The 19,096-nt window shown below is 46.7% G+C and overlaps 1 protein-coding gene across 3 annotated transcripts in view; it reads right to left on the reverse strand.

Annotated features, from left to right (window-relative positions):
• ZNF106 (zinc finger protein 106) overlaps positions 1-19,096 on the reverse strand; it is a 387,174-nt gene that overhangs the window by 143,570 nt on the left and 224,508 nt on the right. For all 3 annotated transcript variants that reach the window (XM_085627097.1, XM_085627096.1, XM_085627098.1), the window contains exons 12-15: positions 14,612-15,329; positions 1,219-1,274; positions 847-992; positions 163-297 (exon numbers count right to left, since the gene is read on the reverse strand). In XM_085627097.1, the coding sequence (XP_085483223.1) occupies positions 163-297; positions 847-992; positions 1,219-1,274; positions 14,612-15,329 (1,055 nt within the window). The remainder of the gene's footprint in view (positions 1-162; positions 298-846; positions 993-1,218; positions 1,275-14,611; positions 15,330-19,096) is intronic.

The raw sequence follows: 19,096 nt of genomic DNA on the forward strand, positions 1-19,096 counted from the left end.
TTAATGCTTTTAATCTAGGTATCCATGTTCCAAATTTATGGTAATGAATATCATTGATACCCATGTGATCACCATTAAAAAGTCATATTTATTTATTCATTCACATATAACACACGTGATACAGCTCTTGACTTTGCAATTAATGATCCTTGAATACAGTACCGTGATATTGTAGCAGCGGATTGTGTGGTCACTGGAGCCAGAGTATAGCACGGAGTTCTTGCCAGATGTCAAAGTTAGTAGAAGGCAGTTAACTTTGGAGGTGTGTCCTTCAAAGATGGCCACACGTTTCCTGCTCTGAAACAGGGAAGAAAATGTACAATGCATGACACTAATCATTTGTAATCCAATACAGTATAGGTTACACCATAAGCAAATTACAAAAACTGAAAGTAATTGCTGTTGCTAAGACAGCTTTGAAATTCTGGGGGATTGTTGATACTGTAAAAGAATATGCCACATGTACTCCTTTCCTGCTGTTAAGCATTTGGATAGAGACCTTTGCTAGTAATAGTAATTTATTTTGGTTACCTTTTTCTCATAAAACCCTTACTAGGTGTCCCAAAACTATGCTTACATCTCTAAGTTTATGGGATGACAATATGATGGGTAATCACAGGGAGGGTGCAAGGTCACATAACAGCTAATGGAAAGATTACACATTAGAAGAGTGTTTGGATGTGGCTTTCCTTTCTCTCGCTATGCATTTGAAACACTATTGGTTTACAGTTAGTAGGCACGGCTCTACTAAACAAATTACGCAAATAAATTTCATAAAGAAAGGAAAAGCAATTTGCCTGTAACTCATTTAGCTGGTTCCATGAAATTCATATAATGTCTACTTACCACCAGATTGTAGGCATGAACAGTTTTGTCTGCTGAGCAGGTGTACAGAAGACCCCCAAAAATCTGGATAGCATTTACTGCAGCTTGGTGACCTTCAAAGTTCCCTTCTGTTGGATCTTCATCCTCTCCTGGTTCTGAAGACACTTCTGTGAAATAAGGATGAGAAGTGTTAACTAAAGCACCTACCTCACAAAATACAGCATGCTCTCCTGGTTGCTCCCTGCATTTTTTCCAACTGCGACAAAATAAAATTAAGCCATTCAAAAAATAAAAAAGATAAGGCAAAGGCGTTTGAAGAACAGGTGCACCTGTAGAGAATCACAATGGGCTACTTTTTTGCCAAAAAGGAAGCAGATCATGTCAAACACAAACCTGAAGAGTTCTTGGACCCTTTGACTGATGATATGGGTGTACGGGCTTCAGGCACACTGCAGAAGGAAAAAGAAGAGATTCTATGAAGCCTCAGTGAATCAGTTTTATAATAGTTGAAAAACTACTATCAAAGTGAAAGCTTAAGGTTCTGATCTGATAAAATGAAGTGAGTACTATGGATACATCCCTGTTCAACAGAGAACTTAGACCAGATGTAACAACGTGGTTACAATTGCCTGAAGTGGACGAGGAACGAGCAGTACTAAGACACACAGGAGTGATGGAGAAGAGAATACAACACCTACATTATATAAAACGATGCTCCAGCTACTTGGGATTACACTTTCACTTGGCACCCAAACGTCTTATTCACTCCACACGAAACACACAACACCAACGAATGAACTAATCACATTGTGAGAAGGTAAGACCATTTTCTGATTTGGAAAACTTTTTCTGAATCAGGTAATGTGTTTAAAAATGATTAAAGATTCGGTATTTTGAAGGAATGTGTTTTGGGTGTTCCTTTCAAATAGGGAATCTGTACCATATATAATAAATGTTTGCAACCTTAATTCCAGTTGCAAACACCTGATCCATTACTGACTCCAAGTCAATCTGGTAACAGATTAGCCAAGGCACTGTGCTTAATTTGTAAGAAAATAAGTGCCAGGGCCCAGGTCAGGAGGCCACTACTGCTTGCACCACCTGTTGCCACTGCCAATGACAGTACCTACCGAACTACAAACCATTACACTGCTATAAGTGTTAGAATTCAAACTGTCCGAGGCCTCCAGAGCTATAAGAATGACTTGGGCATCAGGTATTGCTTGTTTTTTAATTCATATTGTACTAATAAACAAGTATTGTTCTGCTCATCTTTGAATTACACAAACAGCCCTGCAATGTGGCAGCTTTCACAAGTGTCGGTATTGACAATACAGTGCCAGAGCCAAGCACCGGAAACCATCGGCTCAAATTAAGCGCTGGGAAGGCACCTTCACTTTGGGAATCAGGTTGGCAACTTTCAGCGGATTAAACAAAGCCAACTTTCATTTAAGATTTTCAAAATTGAAAAGCTTTTTTTTATTAAGCAGCATCATTTGTTTTATATTTCCTTGCAATACACTCTTAAATAAAGCAGAAAAAGCAGAGTGCAAGCTAGGTAGGTCCATGGAAAAGAAGATGGTTTTAGACTTTTTATCAGGCCTTGCCACCATTTTTTGTATATTGTATTGTAACTTCATTTTTATAATGTTTCATACCCTGATAAGACATTACCGCGTATTTACAGATGGGTAGCATGCCACTCCATGGGTGTACTATGAATGGAAGCGTATGTATGTATGCCATGTAGTCTCAATAGAACAAGTTTTGATGTTCTCCACAAAGACCAGAGTTATTGTCTTATGTTTTGACGCTGCGTCTGGAGGTGAAGATGAAGTGATATGGTTTGAGGGATACAACAATTAAGATTCAGAAAACGTGTTTGGAAGGGTAGACTGTCAGCAAGGGCATGGAGTTCTACTTGGGATGTGTTTTTGTGTTGTAAGTGTGTGATAGAGAACGATCATTACATGTCGTCTCAAGCATGAGGCGGCATACCCACTAGTGTTTACTAAAGTTGTGAGAACAGAAGCAATCATACAACATGCAGATACCCACCATTTTAAGGGTTCATACACACTTTGGGTATGAAAGACCCCCTATCCACTGACTAGAGTATAAGCTCTAGAATACACACAGGAGTGGCAACGGAGCAACCAATGTTGCTGGGAACTCAACAACAAGATGTAATATGCTCTTGGAGGCCTACTTAAAAGAGGAAGTGGGACAATCCAAGTGAATAGACATCATGCAACTAGCTGTGAAGTTCTTGTATGGAGCAATTTATAGGAAAAACATGGTAGCAACCCACAGGAAAGGGTGTAATGCAAAAAGCAATGCTGTAAGTTTGTTTTAAATGACTGAATTAAATAATTTGTAATAACTGGTTATATTCACTCCTGCTTAAAGCGCACTTGCTAATTTCATTCTAAATGATACTTTGAAGGACTACATATTGATAAAGCTTATCATTGTTTTTTTGTTCATTACTGGAAGGATACCTCTTTACAATAATAAGCCAGAACGGGTGCAATGCCTATTAGTATCAATTCCATTTTGTGAGAAAATGGGGTTCTTTTGCAATACACCCTCAACAAACACAAACACACACTTTTTGCCTGTTTTTTTGTTGCAACTTTGACTGTAGAGTACTGTGTCCCTGCTGTCCAGGTTCCCAGTACCAGTGTTCTTTCCCTTAAACTGTTCCACATTTGGCACTTTAGATCCCCTGTAAGTCCCTAATAAATGGTACCTAGGGCATTGGGACTGAAGAGGGTCTACAAGGAACCCCTCAGCTAGGCCATGCAGACTGACAGTGAAACATGCATGACCTGGTACAGACAAACAACCAAGTCAACATGGCACACTGTCTGTGTGCCATGCCAACTAGCACTGCCTAAGATATAGGTAAGTTCCCCCTCTAGCAGGCCTTACAGGCCTAAGGCAGGGTGCACTATATCAAAGGTATGGGCACATGTGCATAGGCAAATATGCCCCTACAATATCTAAAGTCTATTCTTAGATATTGTAAGTGCCAGGGAAGGCATAGAGTACATGGCTGGAAACTAAGCAACTCGAGTTTCCCAGCACCATGATGGCTTCTCTGAACCCAGGAGTGTTTGGTACCAAACTACTGTAGGAAGCTGACTCTGTATATGCTATACCAAAATGAGGTATAGTGTGCACAGAGTCCAGTGGAACCCCAAAAGGTAGGCAGAGGTAAAAGTAGATAGCACATTACTCTCTATTTTTGGTAGTGTGGGCGAGCAGTAAGGCTTGATCAGAGGGTAGTGTTAAGCATTTGTTGTACACACTTAATTAGCAAATGATGTCACACACTCAAAGACTGAACTCAGACCAATTTTGTTTGTATAAAAATATTACGTTATTTTATTTTTCAAACCAAGCCAAGTCTGGCACAGGTGAGTGAAATAAATTATTTGCCAACTCTTATGCAGAGTTTTACAATTGAATGCAGGTTCAAATGCAATTGATTGAAATACTGGTAAGTTAAAATGTTGAAATTACTTTCCAGATTACTTTTTAAGTTACCTTTTCTACTCAGTGTGATGTGCCCAGAAATCACACTGGGACATTTCCTGGAGAAAAGGTAAGTAAAATCAGTTTTGTACAGTTGTAGTTTTTCAGGTTTTCATACAAATCAACTCCACACATAGAACTGTTTTCAAGGGAAAACAGTCAATGTATTCCTAAGGAGAGAAGGAATATGCTACTTACCAGTATGCAGCTTTTCTTGGCATGTAGAGCTGCAGATCTACACACTTGTGCATAGATCGCCATCTGTTGTTGGGCCCGGATGTTTGCAGTTTGTTTTTCCTCTTGGAAAGTCTTTGGAAGTCACGAGGTCGGTGACTCCTCCTTTGGATCGTATTGTGCATGGACTTCGGCTCCATCCTCAGATTGTTTTTCGCCAGCAGGGAAAGATGGAGCGTAGTAATAACAGTGAAGATGCCCATGTGTGTGCTATCTAAATAAGATAAACTGGGACAGATACAGGTAGCCGGGGAGGCGGGTGGGCGTTTGTAGATCTGCAGCTCTACATGCCAAGAACAGATGCATACTGGTAAGTAGCATATTCCGTTCGAGGCATATGAGCTGCAGATTACACACTTGTGCATAGATTATATAGCAGTACCCACCGTTAGCGGCGACCACCCGTATCTGTTGCAGTGGTTTGAAACAATGTTTTGAGAACAGCCTGGCCCACACTAGCTTGTTGCTTAGTTTGCACATCTACACAATAGTGTTTGGTGAAAGTGTGCGGTGTTGACCATGTAGCTGCTTTGCAGATATCATCTAATGGGATGTTCCCTAAGAATGCCATGGAAGCCCCTATTTTTCGTGTAGAATGGGCTTTCGGGGGAATGGATAGCGTTCGCTTTGCTTTATGGTAGCAGATTTGAATGCATTTTACAATCCACCTAGCTATCCCTGATTTTGAAATGGGGTTGCCTTTGTGTGGTGGAGAGAAAGAAACAAACAGTTGTTTGGTCTTACGGAAAGGTTGTGTTCTTTGAATGTAGTAGAGTAAGGCTCGTTTGACATCCAGTGTGTGAAGAGCCCTTTCTGCAACGGTCTGTGGTTGCGAGAAAAATACTGGTAGTTCTATTGTTTGGTTTAGGTGAAAGGGAGAAATTACTTTAGGGAGGAATTTTGGGTTGGTACGGAGAACAACCTTGTTGTGGTGCATTTGGAGAAAAGGTTCTTGAATGGTTAGTGCTGGTATCTCACTGACCCTTCTAAGGGAAGTGATGGCTACAAGAAAAACGGTTTTCCATGTTAGGAATTGTAGTTCGCATTTGTGCAGAGGTTCGAAGGGAGGCCCCATTAGCCTTGTGAGAACGATATTTAAGTTCCACACAGGTGAGGGTGGCACTCTGGGAGGAATTATTATTTTAAGGCCTTCCATGAAGGCTTTGATGGCTGGCAGGCACTCTAAAGAGTGATAGATGTTGCCTGTTTTGTAGGTAAGCTGCAATAGCTGCGAGGTGTAGTCGAATGAAGTGTAGGCTAGATTGCACCTTTGTAGGTGGAGTACGTAGCCTAGATGTGTTGAATGGACACGTCCAGTGGATTGATGGTGTTGTTATGGCAATAAACAACAAAACGTTTCCACTTAGCGGCGTAGCACGCTCTAGTGGTAGGTCTTCTAGCTTCTCTGATGACGTTCATACAGTCAGGGGGAAGATTTAGGTATCCGAATTCTAGGATTTCAGGAGCCAGATCGCAAGGTTGAGCTGCGCTGGGTCCGGGTGTTTGATCTCTCCATGGTTCTGGGTTAAGAGGTGTGGAGAGAGGTGTAGTTTTTGGTGCGGTACTACAGATAGTTCCAGCAGTGTGGTATACCACGGTTGTCTGGCCCACGTTGGAGCTACTAGGATTAGTGTGAGGGAGTGTTGTTGTAGTTTGCGCACCACTAGTGAAATGAGTGGGAGAGGCGGAAAAGCGTACGCAAATCTGCCTGACCAGTTCATCCATATCGCATTTCCTTTGGACAATGGGTGTGGGTATCTGGCGGCGAAGCTTGGGCATTTGGCATTTTTGTGGGTGGCGAAGAGGTCTATCTGTGGATGCCCCCACATTTGAAAGTACGGGTGAAGAACTTGCGGGTGAAGCTCCAACTCGTGGATCTTTTGTGTCTGTCTGCTGAGCAGATCTGCCACTGTGTTTTGGACTCCTGGGACATGCTGAGCTAGGAGAAAGATTTTCTGGGGTATTGCCCATCTCCATATGCTCTGTGCTAGTTGAGAGAGCTGTGGAGAGTGTGTGCCGCCTTGTTTTTGAACATAATACAAGGCTGTCATGTTGTCTGTGCGGATCAGGACTGCCTTGCCTGAAATTTGAGTTTGAAAAGATTTTAGGGCTAAGAAGTTTGCTAGTAACTCCAGATGGTTGATATGGAGTAAGTTTTGTTGAGGTGTCCACTTGCACTGTGTGGTGAGATGTAGTAGATGAGCTCCCCAGCCGGAAAGCGATGTGTCCGTTGTCAGTACTATTTGAGGAACCGGGTCCAGGAATGGTCGACCTTTGGAAAGGTTTGTGGTGTTCCACCACTGCAGAGAGCGATGGGTGCGACCGTCTACCAACACCAGGGGCCTTATGTACGAACACATTTTCCCATAGACACAGAATGGACAAAACCCTTTGATACATCTGGCCCCAGATCTGTTAATTGACCCTGGGCCTGGTTCCATTGGCACGCTAAGCACTCTTGGAGAGGACGCAACTGGAGTCTTGCGTGAGGTACTATGAAGATGCAAGAGGCCATCATCCCTATTAGTTGCATAAACACTCGAGCTGGAAGGGAGTGTTGTGCTATGAATTTTGTGCGTAGAGCTTGAATGCTTGCAATCCTGGCAGGATTGGGGTAGGCTAGCGCTCTTGAGATGTCTATGGTGGCACCGAGGTATTGTTTTATGTGGGATGGTTGGAGATGGGACTTCTGGTGGTTTACTGTGAAGCCCAGCTGGTGGAGTAGCTGAATGGTGGTAGACGTGTGTTGTACACACTGATTGTATGACCTGGCTTTTATCAGCCAGTCGTCTGAGTATGGGAAGATGTGGATGTGTTGTCTTGGCAAATGTGCTGCCACCACTGCTAGGCACTTGGTGAATACCCTTGGCGCTGTTGTGACTCCGAACGGGTGCACTTTGAATTGGAAGTGTTGTCGGTCCACTAAAAATATGAGGTACTTACGGTGAGCTTTGTGGACTGGAATGTGGAAATAAGCGTCTTTTAGGTCTAAGGTGGTCAAAAAGTCGTTTTGTGAGAGAAGCGGAAGTACCTGCTGAAGCGTCACCATATGAAAATGGTCTGAGTGTATGTATGTGTTTAGGGGCCGGAGATCTAGGATGGGTCGCAGAGTCTCGTCCCTTTTTGGTATGAGGAAATTTAGGGAGTAGACTCCCATGTTTTGTTGGTTGGTAGGAACGGGTTCTATTGCCTGTTTCTGTAGGAGGGAGATTACCTCCTGATTTAGGAGTATTAAATGTTCTTGTGACATTGGGCACTGCCTGGGTGGAATGTTTGGGGGGGTAGATATTAGTTCTAGGCAGTAGCCTGACCGAATTATTTGTGTTACCCATTTGTCTGAGGTGATGGTAGCCCAGACAGGAAGGAAATGTTGGAGTCTGCCCCCGAGCAGAGTGGAATGGTCTGGGGGGAGTGGGGGGAAGTCATTGGGTAGGCGTTGTGGCAGAGCGGGCGTCGTTTGTTTTGCCTCTGCCTTTATTATTGTTACCCCTATAGCCGCCTCTTTGATAACCCCTCGTGAAGGTGGACTGAGTAGGGGATTTGTATGAAGTGGACGCGGTGTCTGAGGAGTAGCGTATAGATGTACTTCGAAAGGAAGAGCGGCAAAAGGAGCGTCTAGGAGGGTGTGACTGTAAGGCTCCCATGGATTTCGCTGTATCCGTATCCTTCTTCATTTTTTCTAGGGCCTCATCCACTTTTGGGCCAAATAGATGTTCCTGGTCAAAGGGATGGTTAAGGATGGAGGCTTGTACCTCCGGTTTAAACCCTGATATTCTTAGCCAAGCATGGCGATGGTATTGATGGCCCTGGAAGCTGTGTCTGCTGCCTCTAGGGCACAGCATATAGAGGTGTTAGTAATAGTTTTACCCATTTGAATTAGTCCGTTGGCCAAAGCTTTATATTTTTCAGGGAGGTGGTGCATTATGCTTTCTAACTCGTCATAATGTGCCCTGTCATATCTGGCCAATAGCGCTTGAGTATTGGCGATACGCCACATATTGGCTGCTTGTGACGCAGTACGCTTTCCTGATGCGTCCAGTAGCTTTGACTCTGTCAGGTGATGGTGCTTCGCTTGACGCCTGGGAATTTGCCCTTTTGCGTGCAGTGGATACCACTAGAGAATCTAGTGGCGCTGGCCCTCTGATGTAGGAGGGATCTGTGGGAGGAGCTTTGTATTTTTTCTCGATGCGCGGGTTAATGACCCTGGCCCTAACTGGGTCCTTAAAAACTTCTGGCGCATGCTTTACCACTCCTTTGAGCATAGGTAATATAGAGGTAGACCTATGTGTGGTGTTGAATGTGTCGAGGAGGAAATCTTCCTCCACGGGGTCGGTATGCAAGTCTACCCCGTGATAGTGTGCCGCCCTTTGCAGTAGATGGTGGAACCCCAATGAGTCTTCTGGTGGAGATGGTCTGGAGGGGTAAAGATCATATTGTGGGACGATGGGGATATCAGGGATATTGTAGTCGTCCCATGGGTCTGGGGATCCTGTAGGGGTGGGGTCCCCTATGGGTAGGTCCTGGGGCACATCCCCTATGTCATCATATGGGTCCCCGTGATCATCATCGTGTGGAGAAGGGGTGGGAGAATGATGAGGTTGGGGTGGAGAAGGCAGAGGGGGTGGAGGTGGGGAAGGTGGAAGAGGTGGGGAAGGTATTCTGAACGGAGAGGTAGTAGAGTTGGAGGTGGAGGTGGAGCAGGCTTCTCCAAATGTCTCTTTTTGGAAGAAAGTCAAATGTCCAGTTTTTGGATCCTTGGTGAGTGTTTTTTGCAAGGGATCCGGTGTAAATAAGTCCGGTGGGGCTGGTCGGTCCGTCGGCGTCGGGGCCGTTGGCTTTTTAGGCTTTTCTGTGCCGGTTCGTTGTTTGGAACTTGGTTTGGGAACCTCCGGATGCTTGGTCGTCGCCAAGATTGGTTTCGGCCTCAAAGTGTCGGTGCCGGTGGCCTTGTGTGCTTTGGTCGGCACCGAACGTGGTGTCGGTGCCGAAGAGCTGGGTTTCGACCCCGAGTGCTTCGGTGGGGGGCTCGGTGTCGATAGGGAGGTCGGCTTCTTTTTCGGTGCCAAAGCGTGTTTATCGGCACCGGCGATAGGCTGGCTCGAGCCCGAGCCGGCGGAAGGCTTGCTTGGCTTCTTTACCGGGCCTGAAGGTGCGTTGTTGGAAGCAGTGTCCTTGGTCTTGCCTAGGCCCGGAGGCGAAGGTGTGACCGGAGCCTTTTTCGGTGCCGGCAGGGGTTGGGGGGGGGGGGGGGGGGGAAACGGTACTCACGACCCTCTGCGCCGGGGTGATGTCCTCCACATCTGAGTCGTCAGCTTCGCAAGCGCTGACGAGGCCCTCGTCAGTGTAACGCTCTGGAGCATCGATGCCTTCTCCGAAGAGGTCGTCCGGAATCGCCGTCGAGGAGTGCGCCATAGTTCTTCTGGCTCTTCGGTCCCGAATAGTCTTTTTGGTCCGGAAGGACTTACACGCCGGAAAGTCTCGAGCCTCGTGTTCAGGGGAGAGGCAGAGATTGCATACCTCGTGGAGATCGGTGTGGGGAAATTTGGACCCACATCGAGGGCACTTTTTAAATGGAGTCCTTTCCATTAGCCAGGACCGGAGCTTGGAGAGGCCCGAAGGCCGCCGTCGACTACCGGAACCGAAGGTCTGTGCCGATGAGAAGGTGTGTCGAGTGGGGGAGATCGCAATCGAAACAATACCGCGGTTTAGAGTGAGGATTGCATGTCGATGGTCGAACTGGAAGCTGTTCGGAACCGGAGCGCGAAGATTACATCCGAGCCCGATGGCGGAAAAAAACAATCTGAGGATGGAGCCGAAGCCCATGCGCAATACGATCCAAAGGAGGAGTCACCGACCTCGTGACTTCCAAAGACTTTCCAAGAGGAAAAACAAACTGCAAATATCCGGGCCCAACACCAGATGGCGATCTATGCACAAGTGTGTAATCTGCAGCTCATATGCCTCGAACATAAAGTTATCGGTTAACAGGTAAATACTCAGTGTTTGGGGTTGAGTTTCTGGGGTTAGAACAAGGGTCCCCCAGGGTCAAGGATGCACTCTCAAAGCACCCTCATTGGCACTAGAGCGGCCGGGTGCACAGTGCTGAGGCCCTATGTTCTCCAATGGGGGTTAGGTGGCCTTCGGTTGGTGGCTGCTCACGAGCTGGCCACAGGTTTGTGGGAGTGAAGCTCCTGGTGTTAGGCTCAGGGCAAAGGGGGATCCGGTTTAGCACACAAGGTGCACCCACAGCGGCACAGGGGCGGCCGGGTGAAAGGTGCTGTTTTGGCATTGGGTGCCCGGTTTTCAATTGGGATTGCCGGTTTTGGTTTTTAGCTACAGGCTCGGTCCAGGAAGACTTCTGAGAGCAACCAACAGCTGGGCAGGTAAGTTGGAGGGCTTAGGGACGCAGGTGCACCTTGGGTTCTTTTCTCCAGGGCGCAGGATTCATGGTTGTCTTTTGAGGTCGGATTTCACATTACTGGGCCACTCGGGGATGGGTGTCCGTGCAGAGGCTGCAGGTGACGTCGGGGAGTCCTGGAGGGGTCAACCCACGGGGGACTCGGATTCTGGAACGCTGGGGGACATCGCTGGGACTGGTGGAGTGGTGGTACCAGGCATCAGGTTTCTTTTTCCTCAGCAGGCTCCGAGTCTTGCTTTGGAGAGTCTGTTGAACAGAACTGCTGTTCACAGGAGGTCCAGACTTTGTTGAAGGCAATCAGTCCTCCCAGGGGTTATGGAGGTTGCTGCCTGCAGGCCAAGGCGACTTTTGGTGCAGGATCTCTGGAAACTGCAGACAGGCCGTTAGGGCTGGGGCCACGTCAGTTGTTCTCTGCAGTCTCCTCTGCTGGGAGTCTTCTTTCGTCCTTCTGGGTAGGTTGCAGGAATCTGTCTTCTAGGTTCAGGGCTGTATTTAGGGGGTGTTTTAGGGGTCTCGAGGTCAGTAGCCAATGGGCTATTGACCTTACAGTGAATACATCCTCGCTGTGCTCACCCCACGTAAGGGAGTGGGCACAACCCCTAATCCTGAATTGAGGAGTACCTGCTATCTGCAAGATGGCGGGCAATGAGAGAGGGCGTCACCTCGCCTCCCCACCTTATGGGGTGGAGTTGAGATGTGGGCACACCTTCTGGGCTGGCTAATTCTTCCTGCCAAAAAGGAGGGGGAGACAGGAAGGGGGCCTGCTCCTGATAGCAGGAGAGGCTGGGGGTCGCATTACAAAGGCGGCAAGGCCTTTGAAGTTCCCCTGCCGCAGATGGCTCTTCCTGGCCTGGGGGAGGTGTGACCACCTCCACCCAGGAAGGGCTTTTCTTCTGGGTTCAGAGAGCGAAGGGTCCCTCCCCAAGGGTCCAGAAACATGTCTTGTTGTGGCAGGCTGGTGTGTACCAGTCAGGGAACCCACCAAAGACTGGTCGTTTTTCAGAGGGCATCTCTAAGATGCTCTCTGAGTGCATTTTCACGATCCCGCCCACTGATTAATTCTCCCGCTCAGGCGGGGAATTTTTCGCGCGTGGGCGGGCCGTAATGACGAGCTGAGCTCGTCATGAGCATGGAAGGGGTTAATGGCATTACTGCACTTGCAATGTCTACGAATTGGCTTAGGCACTGTAGGGGTACAGGGCACTGGTATAGTGCACGCAGCTAGGAGGGTGGGGGGGGGGAAATGTGTGTGTGTGTGTGTGTATATATTATATATATATCTATGTGTATAGGGCCTCTAAGGGTGGCGCAATAAGTGCCTGAGCCCCTAGAGGCCTAACCTTGCCACAGGGCTCATGGTACCTCTTAAAAAGGGACTGACATGTGGCCAGAGATGTGCCATTTGGGGGAACAAGGTACAGTTTTGGGATAGAACACAGGCCATGGGAACCTTATTGGCAGGGACTCAGGGCACATAAATTCAAAGTGCATCAGCAGTCTGGCAAAAAGTGGGAAGGATTACTGCAAACGAAACCCAGCTTCCTACAACTACTCCTCTCACTCAATAAACCCACAATGATACCAGAATGGGATTTATTGATAAATGTACTCGGAGGGACCCTCAAGGTGCCCAGTGAAAACCTACCAACCCTGGTGTGGCCACAGCCTGCCACCAACAGACATGTTTCTGGACCCCTGGGTCAAGTTCCTCTGCTCTCTGGGACCAAAAACAATGCACATCCTGGGCGGAGGTGTCATACCTCCTCCCTCAGGCTGGACACAGTGCTCAAGAGGGAAGTTCAAAGGCATGCTGCCTTTGTAATGTGACCCCCAACCTCTGCTGCTAGAAGCAGATGGCAGCCCCCAGGTTTGCACCCCCACTTTGGGATGGAAAACATAGAAAGAATTGGAGGTGTATCCACCTCTGCTAACTGCACCCCTAAGGTGAAGGAGGCGAGGTGAAGTACACCTTTGCAGTCCCAGCCATCTTAAAGATTGAGGGACTCCTCCAATCAGGGCTAGGACTATGCCTCCGCCCATAGGAGGGTTGCATAATTGAGGGTGTAGTCACCCCAGGTAAGGTGCCAATTGGCCCTACCTGACACTCCCTTAAACTGCCCCTAAACTTAGTTTTTAGAAGGCTCCCCTAGACCCTGATGCTAGTTCCTGTCGATTTAAGAAGAAGGACAAAGAAGACACCATGCAGCAAAGCCTGAAGACGCCTATTGAGTAGGCCTGAGACCTATCGGCCTGTCTCCAGCTTCAAAGAACCTTCAAAAGAAAATGATGCTTGCCCTGCAGCCAGCAACCTCCAGAACCCGAGGAAGACTGCTGGACCTTTCATAAAGACCAGAACTCCAGAGGACAGTAGATCTGTGCCCAAGAAATCCATGCATAGGACTCCTCAGGAACCAAGAGTCCTGCCTACTCTGCATCCAATGCCTCCGGCCCGCGTCCAGGTGGCCCACAAATCTAGAACCGATTCCCCAGTGATCCTGACCTCAAGTCCAGCGTTGGAAACGCCAGACATCAAAGGACACCCCTGCACCCAAAGTACTGGGCCTTGGGGATCTCGACCAACGGAGTCCCTACGACCCACAGCAAGCATCTCTGCTGTAGCTGGTGACCTCTGACCTAAACGCCTACAGCCTGTTTGTCCAACTGAGTTTCTCATGGAAAGGCATTGAGCACCCAACGCTGTATTTGCACCACATACCCGGCTGCCCCTGTGCCGCTGGTGGTGTTTGTTTGGTGCTGCCTTGTGCCCCCCCCGTGCTTGCTCTAACCTCCGGCTTGGCCCCTGCAACCGATCTACTTGCCTGCTAGCAGCGTGACTCCAAGCGCCCGTCTGTCACCATTGAAACACATTGGGCCTCTCATCAAATTTGACCTCTGCACCCGGCCACCCCTGTGCTGCCGATGGTGCCGACTTCGTGTTTACCTGTACCTTGCCCTCTGCAGATCTGAAACCATGAAGACTGGAACGGTAAGTTGGGTACTTACCCGTGAAACCGCAATGTAGATTTCCTCTATAGGATAACATTGAACGGCACTAAGTGTCGACTTTTAAAAGACTAAAGGATTTTTCCTGAAAAACTTATTTACCTTTTTGCGAATATCTTGGTCTTAAAATAAAACCCAAACAAAGCTTATTTTTATAAAATTGGTGTGGATCTCCTTTTTTAGTCCTGTGCCATTCATTAGTCATTGTGTGCACAACAAATGTCTTACACTCCTCTGTGTTAGGCCGAAGGCTGCTCGTCCACACTACCATAAATCGAGCACTTTGGTTTTGCATTGAGCCCTGTACACTTCTGAGAGAATCTCTGGACTCTGTGCACGGTACAACCACCTAGTGGTATCCCATATACAGAGGCAGCTTCCTACACATTTCAACAACTTTATACAGCTGATGCCTGTTCATTTAAATTCCTCATATAGCCTGTTTAAATGTTACCCCAACCGGAGTGTTTGTTTGACAAGGAAATGAGGAGTCCTGAAACAGGTGCACAATTATTAGTCTACTTTCTTCTTAGATTTCAAATGAAAACACCTAAATATGAAAGAAATTGTTTATGCATTTAGTGTCCTCACCTTCTCAGAACTCCATTTTTGTAGTTGGATCCCATCTCACTGGTAGAGGAGACTTCATCATAACCTGACCGAGCTACTTCCACTAATCTCTTCTCAGTGTTACTTGAAGGATCCCTTTTTGAGGGGCTGTCAGGCTTTCCCTCTTCAAGTGCGGAGTCAATATCTACCACTTCAAATTTAGGATTAGAGACCTCCACAACCTCGACAGAGGAATCAGAGTCATTCTCGTCTTTGTTCCTCTCGTTACCCAGAGCTGTGCTGCTCTCCTCTTGGTCGAAGGAAGTGGATGTTGTAACCTTTCCCTCCTTGGCCATTTTCTTGCATTTGATTTTCCAAACTGGATTACAACCTATGTCCTGTTCAGTGTCACTGTTCTCTGGTACATGTGCAGCTCTCAATGTTTTCTTTTTTCTAAGTTTCTTTTTCTTCTTACTGCATTTCCCCTCCACAAAGGTCTTGGTAGATTTTGCTTGCTGCTGAGGCTGATCCGAACAGTAGTTGGAATCTTTTACCACAGAAATCTGTCCAGGTATAGGCTGGCATTGAAATACACTGGTTTTCCTTTGCAACAAAGATCCTTGAAGCACTGAATGGCTTCCCTGTGCAACTAAAGTTGGAGACGACTGCGGCTGTGCATGCATTTCTGTTGACCTGGACTTGGACTTTCCTGTAGAGGACTCCTCTGGAGCTGATGGGAAGCCACTTTGGCCAATTTGTCCTAATAAAAGAATACAAGTAACACAACAATGAAAAAAGTCATTAAGATCATGTTGTGACGTTTATTCCAGCTTACAAAAATGATTAACTTTTTCACAGCAGTTGAGGAGGTCGGTAGGAGAACACTGACCATTAACTAACTAAAATACAAAAATATTTCATATATTTCTGTAGAAAACACTGCAAAGTTTAATAAGCAAACAAACATGTTACTTACTTCAGTAACGCTCTTTCTGGTAGAGACTATCTAGCCGCAGATTTCTCACCTTTTAAGTATTCCCCAGGAGTCGGACTGTATCTGGAAACAATTTTGTTGTACCTTTGCACGCCAGGAGGTGGTGCTGTGCAGCTCTGCACTGACCGCGTTCCACTTCGGAAATGATGCGAGGGTCCTATAAAATGGCCCCTCCCGGGCACTGACATCAGTTGCTGTGGAGATTGACTGTCTCCAGATGTGGCACCCCAAAAGCAAATCAGTATATAAGTGTGCAGATTCCTAGACTTGGGACCTTATTAAAGGATAGAGTCCAACCACAGAATGAGGAGGATGGGAGGGTCGGTGAAAATTCTGCAGCAAGATAGAGTCTCCACCATAAAATGCATTTCCAAAGATAAGTAAATTGTTCTCCTAATAAATATTTCTAGTCGCAGAATTCTCAGCTTCTGCATAGACACCAAAACAGTACCTGTTAGAGGTGGGCTGTGGATGGACTCAAAACAAATTGTCCTGCTGGACCGAGCGGGCAAAGTGCCCTTCTCGGCAGACTAAGCTGTCCAGAGAATAGTGTTTCGTGAACGTATGGAGGAACGCCATGTAGCTGCCTGGCAGATGTCAAGGACAGGGATTTGGACTAGGACTCCACATGCCAACAGTTGTAGCAGCTTTGGCCCTTGTGGAGTGGGCACGAAGTCCATCCAGAGGTTGCTTCTTCGCCAGTGCGCAACATATCTTAATGCAGAGCACGACAAAGGGAGAGTTGGAACACTTCTGCAAGCCATGCCTTTTGTCGCTCTGACCAACCCCACAAAGGGTTTATCGTCCACCTTGTGGTCTTTGGTGCATCGATGTAGAAGCCAAGCACTGTCTTGGGCTGCAAGTGATGGAGCCACTCTTCCTCAGAGGGGTGAGGTGGAGCACAGAACGCCAGCAGAATGATGGACTGACCGCGTGGTACATTGTCACAACTTTCAGGAGAAACAATTCTCTAGTATGCAGAACTAGCTTGTTTGGGAAGAAGAAGGTGTATGGAGGATGAACACGTAAAGTGTGAAGGTGTCACACACACACTGTGCGGAAGTGTAGCGACAAGAACACAGTTTTGATGTTTGGAAGCTGTAAAGGAACACTGGAGCTGCTCAAATGGAGTACACATCAGATACGGACGGACAAGATTGAAGTCCCATTAGGGCATTAAAAACGGAGACCGGGGAAACATGTTGCAGCCCTTTCAAAAAACACATAACAAGTGATTTAAAGAAAGAGGGCTCATCAGGCAACAGTAAGAAGGTAGAAAAGGTTGAAAGATAACCTTAAACTGTGCCAGTGCCAAGAGACAGCACAATAAAACATTAGCTAGATTGTCCTGCAGGGGTCAAACTGGTGAGATCCACGCCAAACTATAAATTTGTCCCAATGACAAGCATAAACAGTTTTTGTTTAGACACATGGCTGCCAAGGTGACATCAATCACCTCCAGAGTAAGGCCGAAGGTGGTCAGGTGTCACCACTCATTTAATTTCATTTGAAATACTTTATTTCGACCGTAGGCCATAAAAGTTTCACACTAAAAGAAGATTTTCAAATAGTCCACAATTAAATATATTATAAACATACATGGAAATACTGTTTAGGTTTCAGCCCTAAGAGCCGAACCAACAAAGGAAATGCCAGTCCTTGAATTTATCAATAAGTCCTTAGAAAGCCATCATTTCCGGTAGTATCTAAGATCAGTTGAACCGTATATACAATATGATGATAAAACTATGAGCGGTTTCAGTACAAAGTCCATGGTGGGGAGAGAGCCTGCTATTTATTACATTGCTACAATCTAGACCCCACCCTGCACGTGTATGTAAGATCGTTAAAAACAATATAACAGGATATAGAGTATTTACAATAAAAAGTAACATCCTTCATAGTGCAAATTCCAAACAAGGGAATGCATTGTTCACTGCAACGTCACAATTTTAGCCCCTTCTTTCTTCGTTTAAACCCTACTGTAAGCAGGTATTTAGATCCAGTAAAGCAACGGGCATAGAGGAGCAATTTGCCCTATACGTTTTACATTTAAATCGTGAAACATTGGGGTAAGTGGTGTTACCAGGGGTAGCCCCAAGGTTCTCCTCACAAACGTATTCTCCCAGTTAATTTGCTTAATATCGCCATTACCCCAGAGTTCTGATCCATATAGGGCAGCTGCCTGTACTTTACATTTGTAAACCTCTAGTGCTAGTGTCGTTGGTTTTCTTGAGGACAGGCTATACTATTAAGAATAGCCCGGACCCCTGTGCGAGCGCCAGTGCAGAGTTATTTATCTGCGATTTCCATGTCAACTTTGAATTGAGTAGTATACTCAAATAGGTGAAGTTTGGGACATGCTCTAATATCCGATTATTCACCCCAAGACTGGTTCTGAAGTCCTTGTGGGGGTTTATGGCCATATACTTTGTTTTCCCAATATTTATTTCTAGGCCTTCTAGATTGCAGTACATGTTAAATCATCCACTAAATTTTGCAAGCCCTTCGGTCTGCGAGATCAGGATAGTGTCGTCGGCAAATAATAGTGCTGGGACCACTCAATCTGCATGAATGAAGGTGGCGATTGCAAAAGGCCGGGGTGGAGAACTCAACCATTCTGCTATAACAGCAGATCCTCCCAGAGGGGTAGCCTTATTGGAGAACAAATGCTCAAACCCAGGAGATCTGAATACCATAATCTCCGTGCCCAGTTAGAGTCACTGGAATGACTTGGGCCCGATCCGTCCTGTTCTTCTTGAGAACTCGGGCAGGAATGGTATTAGTGGGAAGGCATACGGAAGTCCCAAGTTCCATTCAAAGCGGAACGCATCATAAGAGAGATGCCTTGGAAACGCCAACAAGCTGAAGTGCTGACATTGTGTGTTCTCATCAGAGGTAAGCAGATCAATCCAATGTTCTCCCCAATCGGGGAAGAGACCTCCGGCTGTAGCTACAATTCGTGATCCACCAGGCGTCAGCGGCTGAGTTTGTTCACCCCGGCATTCAACCTACCTGCCAGGAGGTTCACCACCAGAAAAATTCCTTAGTGGTCCAGCCGTTTCCAGAGGTGCAAGGGCTCATGGTATAGGGTCCGTGAACTCTAATCCGACCAGATCTCCACCTCTCCTAGATGGCTGTCACAGTCCAGAAGCGATGCATTGGCCATCACTGTCAGTTATGGGTCGATAGAGGAGAGGGGTCAGCCGCTGACCAATCCCGACCTGGTTTGTTGAAGTACCACATGGCAGTGGTGTTGTACGTGAGCACCTTTACCAGCTTCCCCTTGATGAAGGGCAGGAAGGCTTTCAGTGCGAAACAGATATCCCTCAGGTCTGGATGGTTGATATGGATCCAGTTCTCGGCTGAAGACCAGAGGCCTCTGATACCCACCTCCGCTACATGGCTATCCCAAACCATAAGCGATGCATCGGTCACCATTGTCCGTTCTGGATGGGGAAGAGAGAGGAGTCTGTTGCTGACCCAATGGAGGTCCAGTAGCCACCACTGCAGATCTTTCGTAGATTTCTCTG

The sequence above is a fragment of the Triturus cristatus genome, chromosome 9 (genome assembly GCF_964204655.1).
Source record: "Triturus cristatus chromosome 9, aTriCri1.1, whole genome shotgun sequence".
Lineage (NCBI taxonomy): Eukaryota > Metazoa > Chordata > Amphibia > Caudata > Salamandridae > Triturus > Triturus cristatus.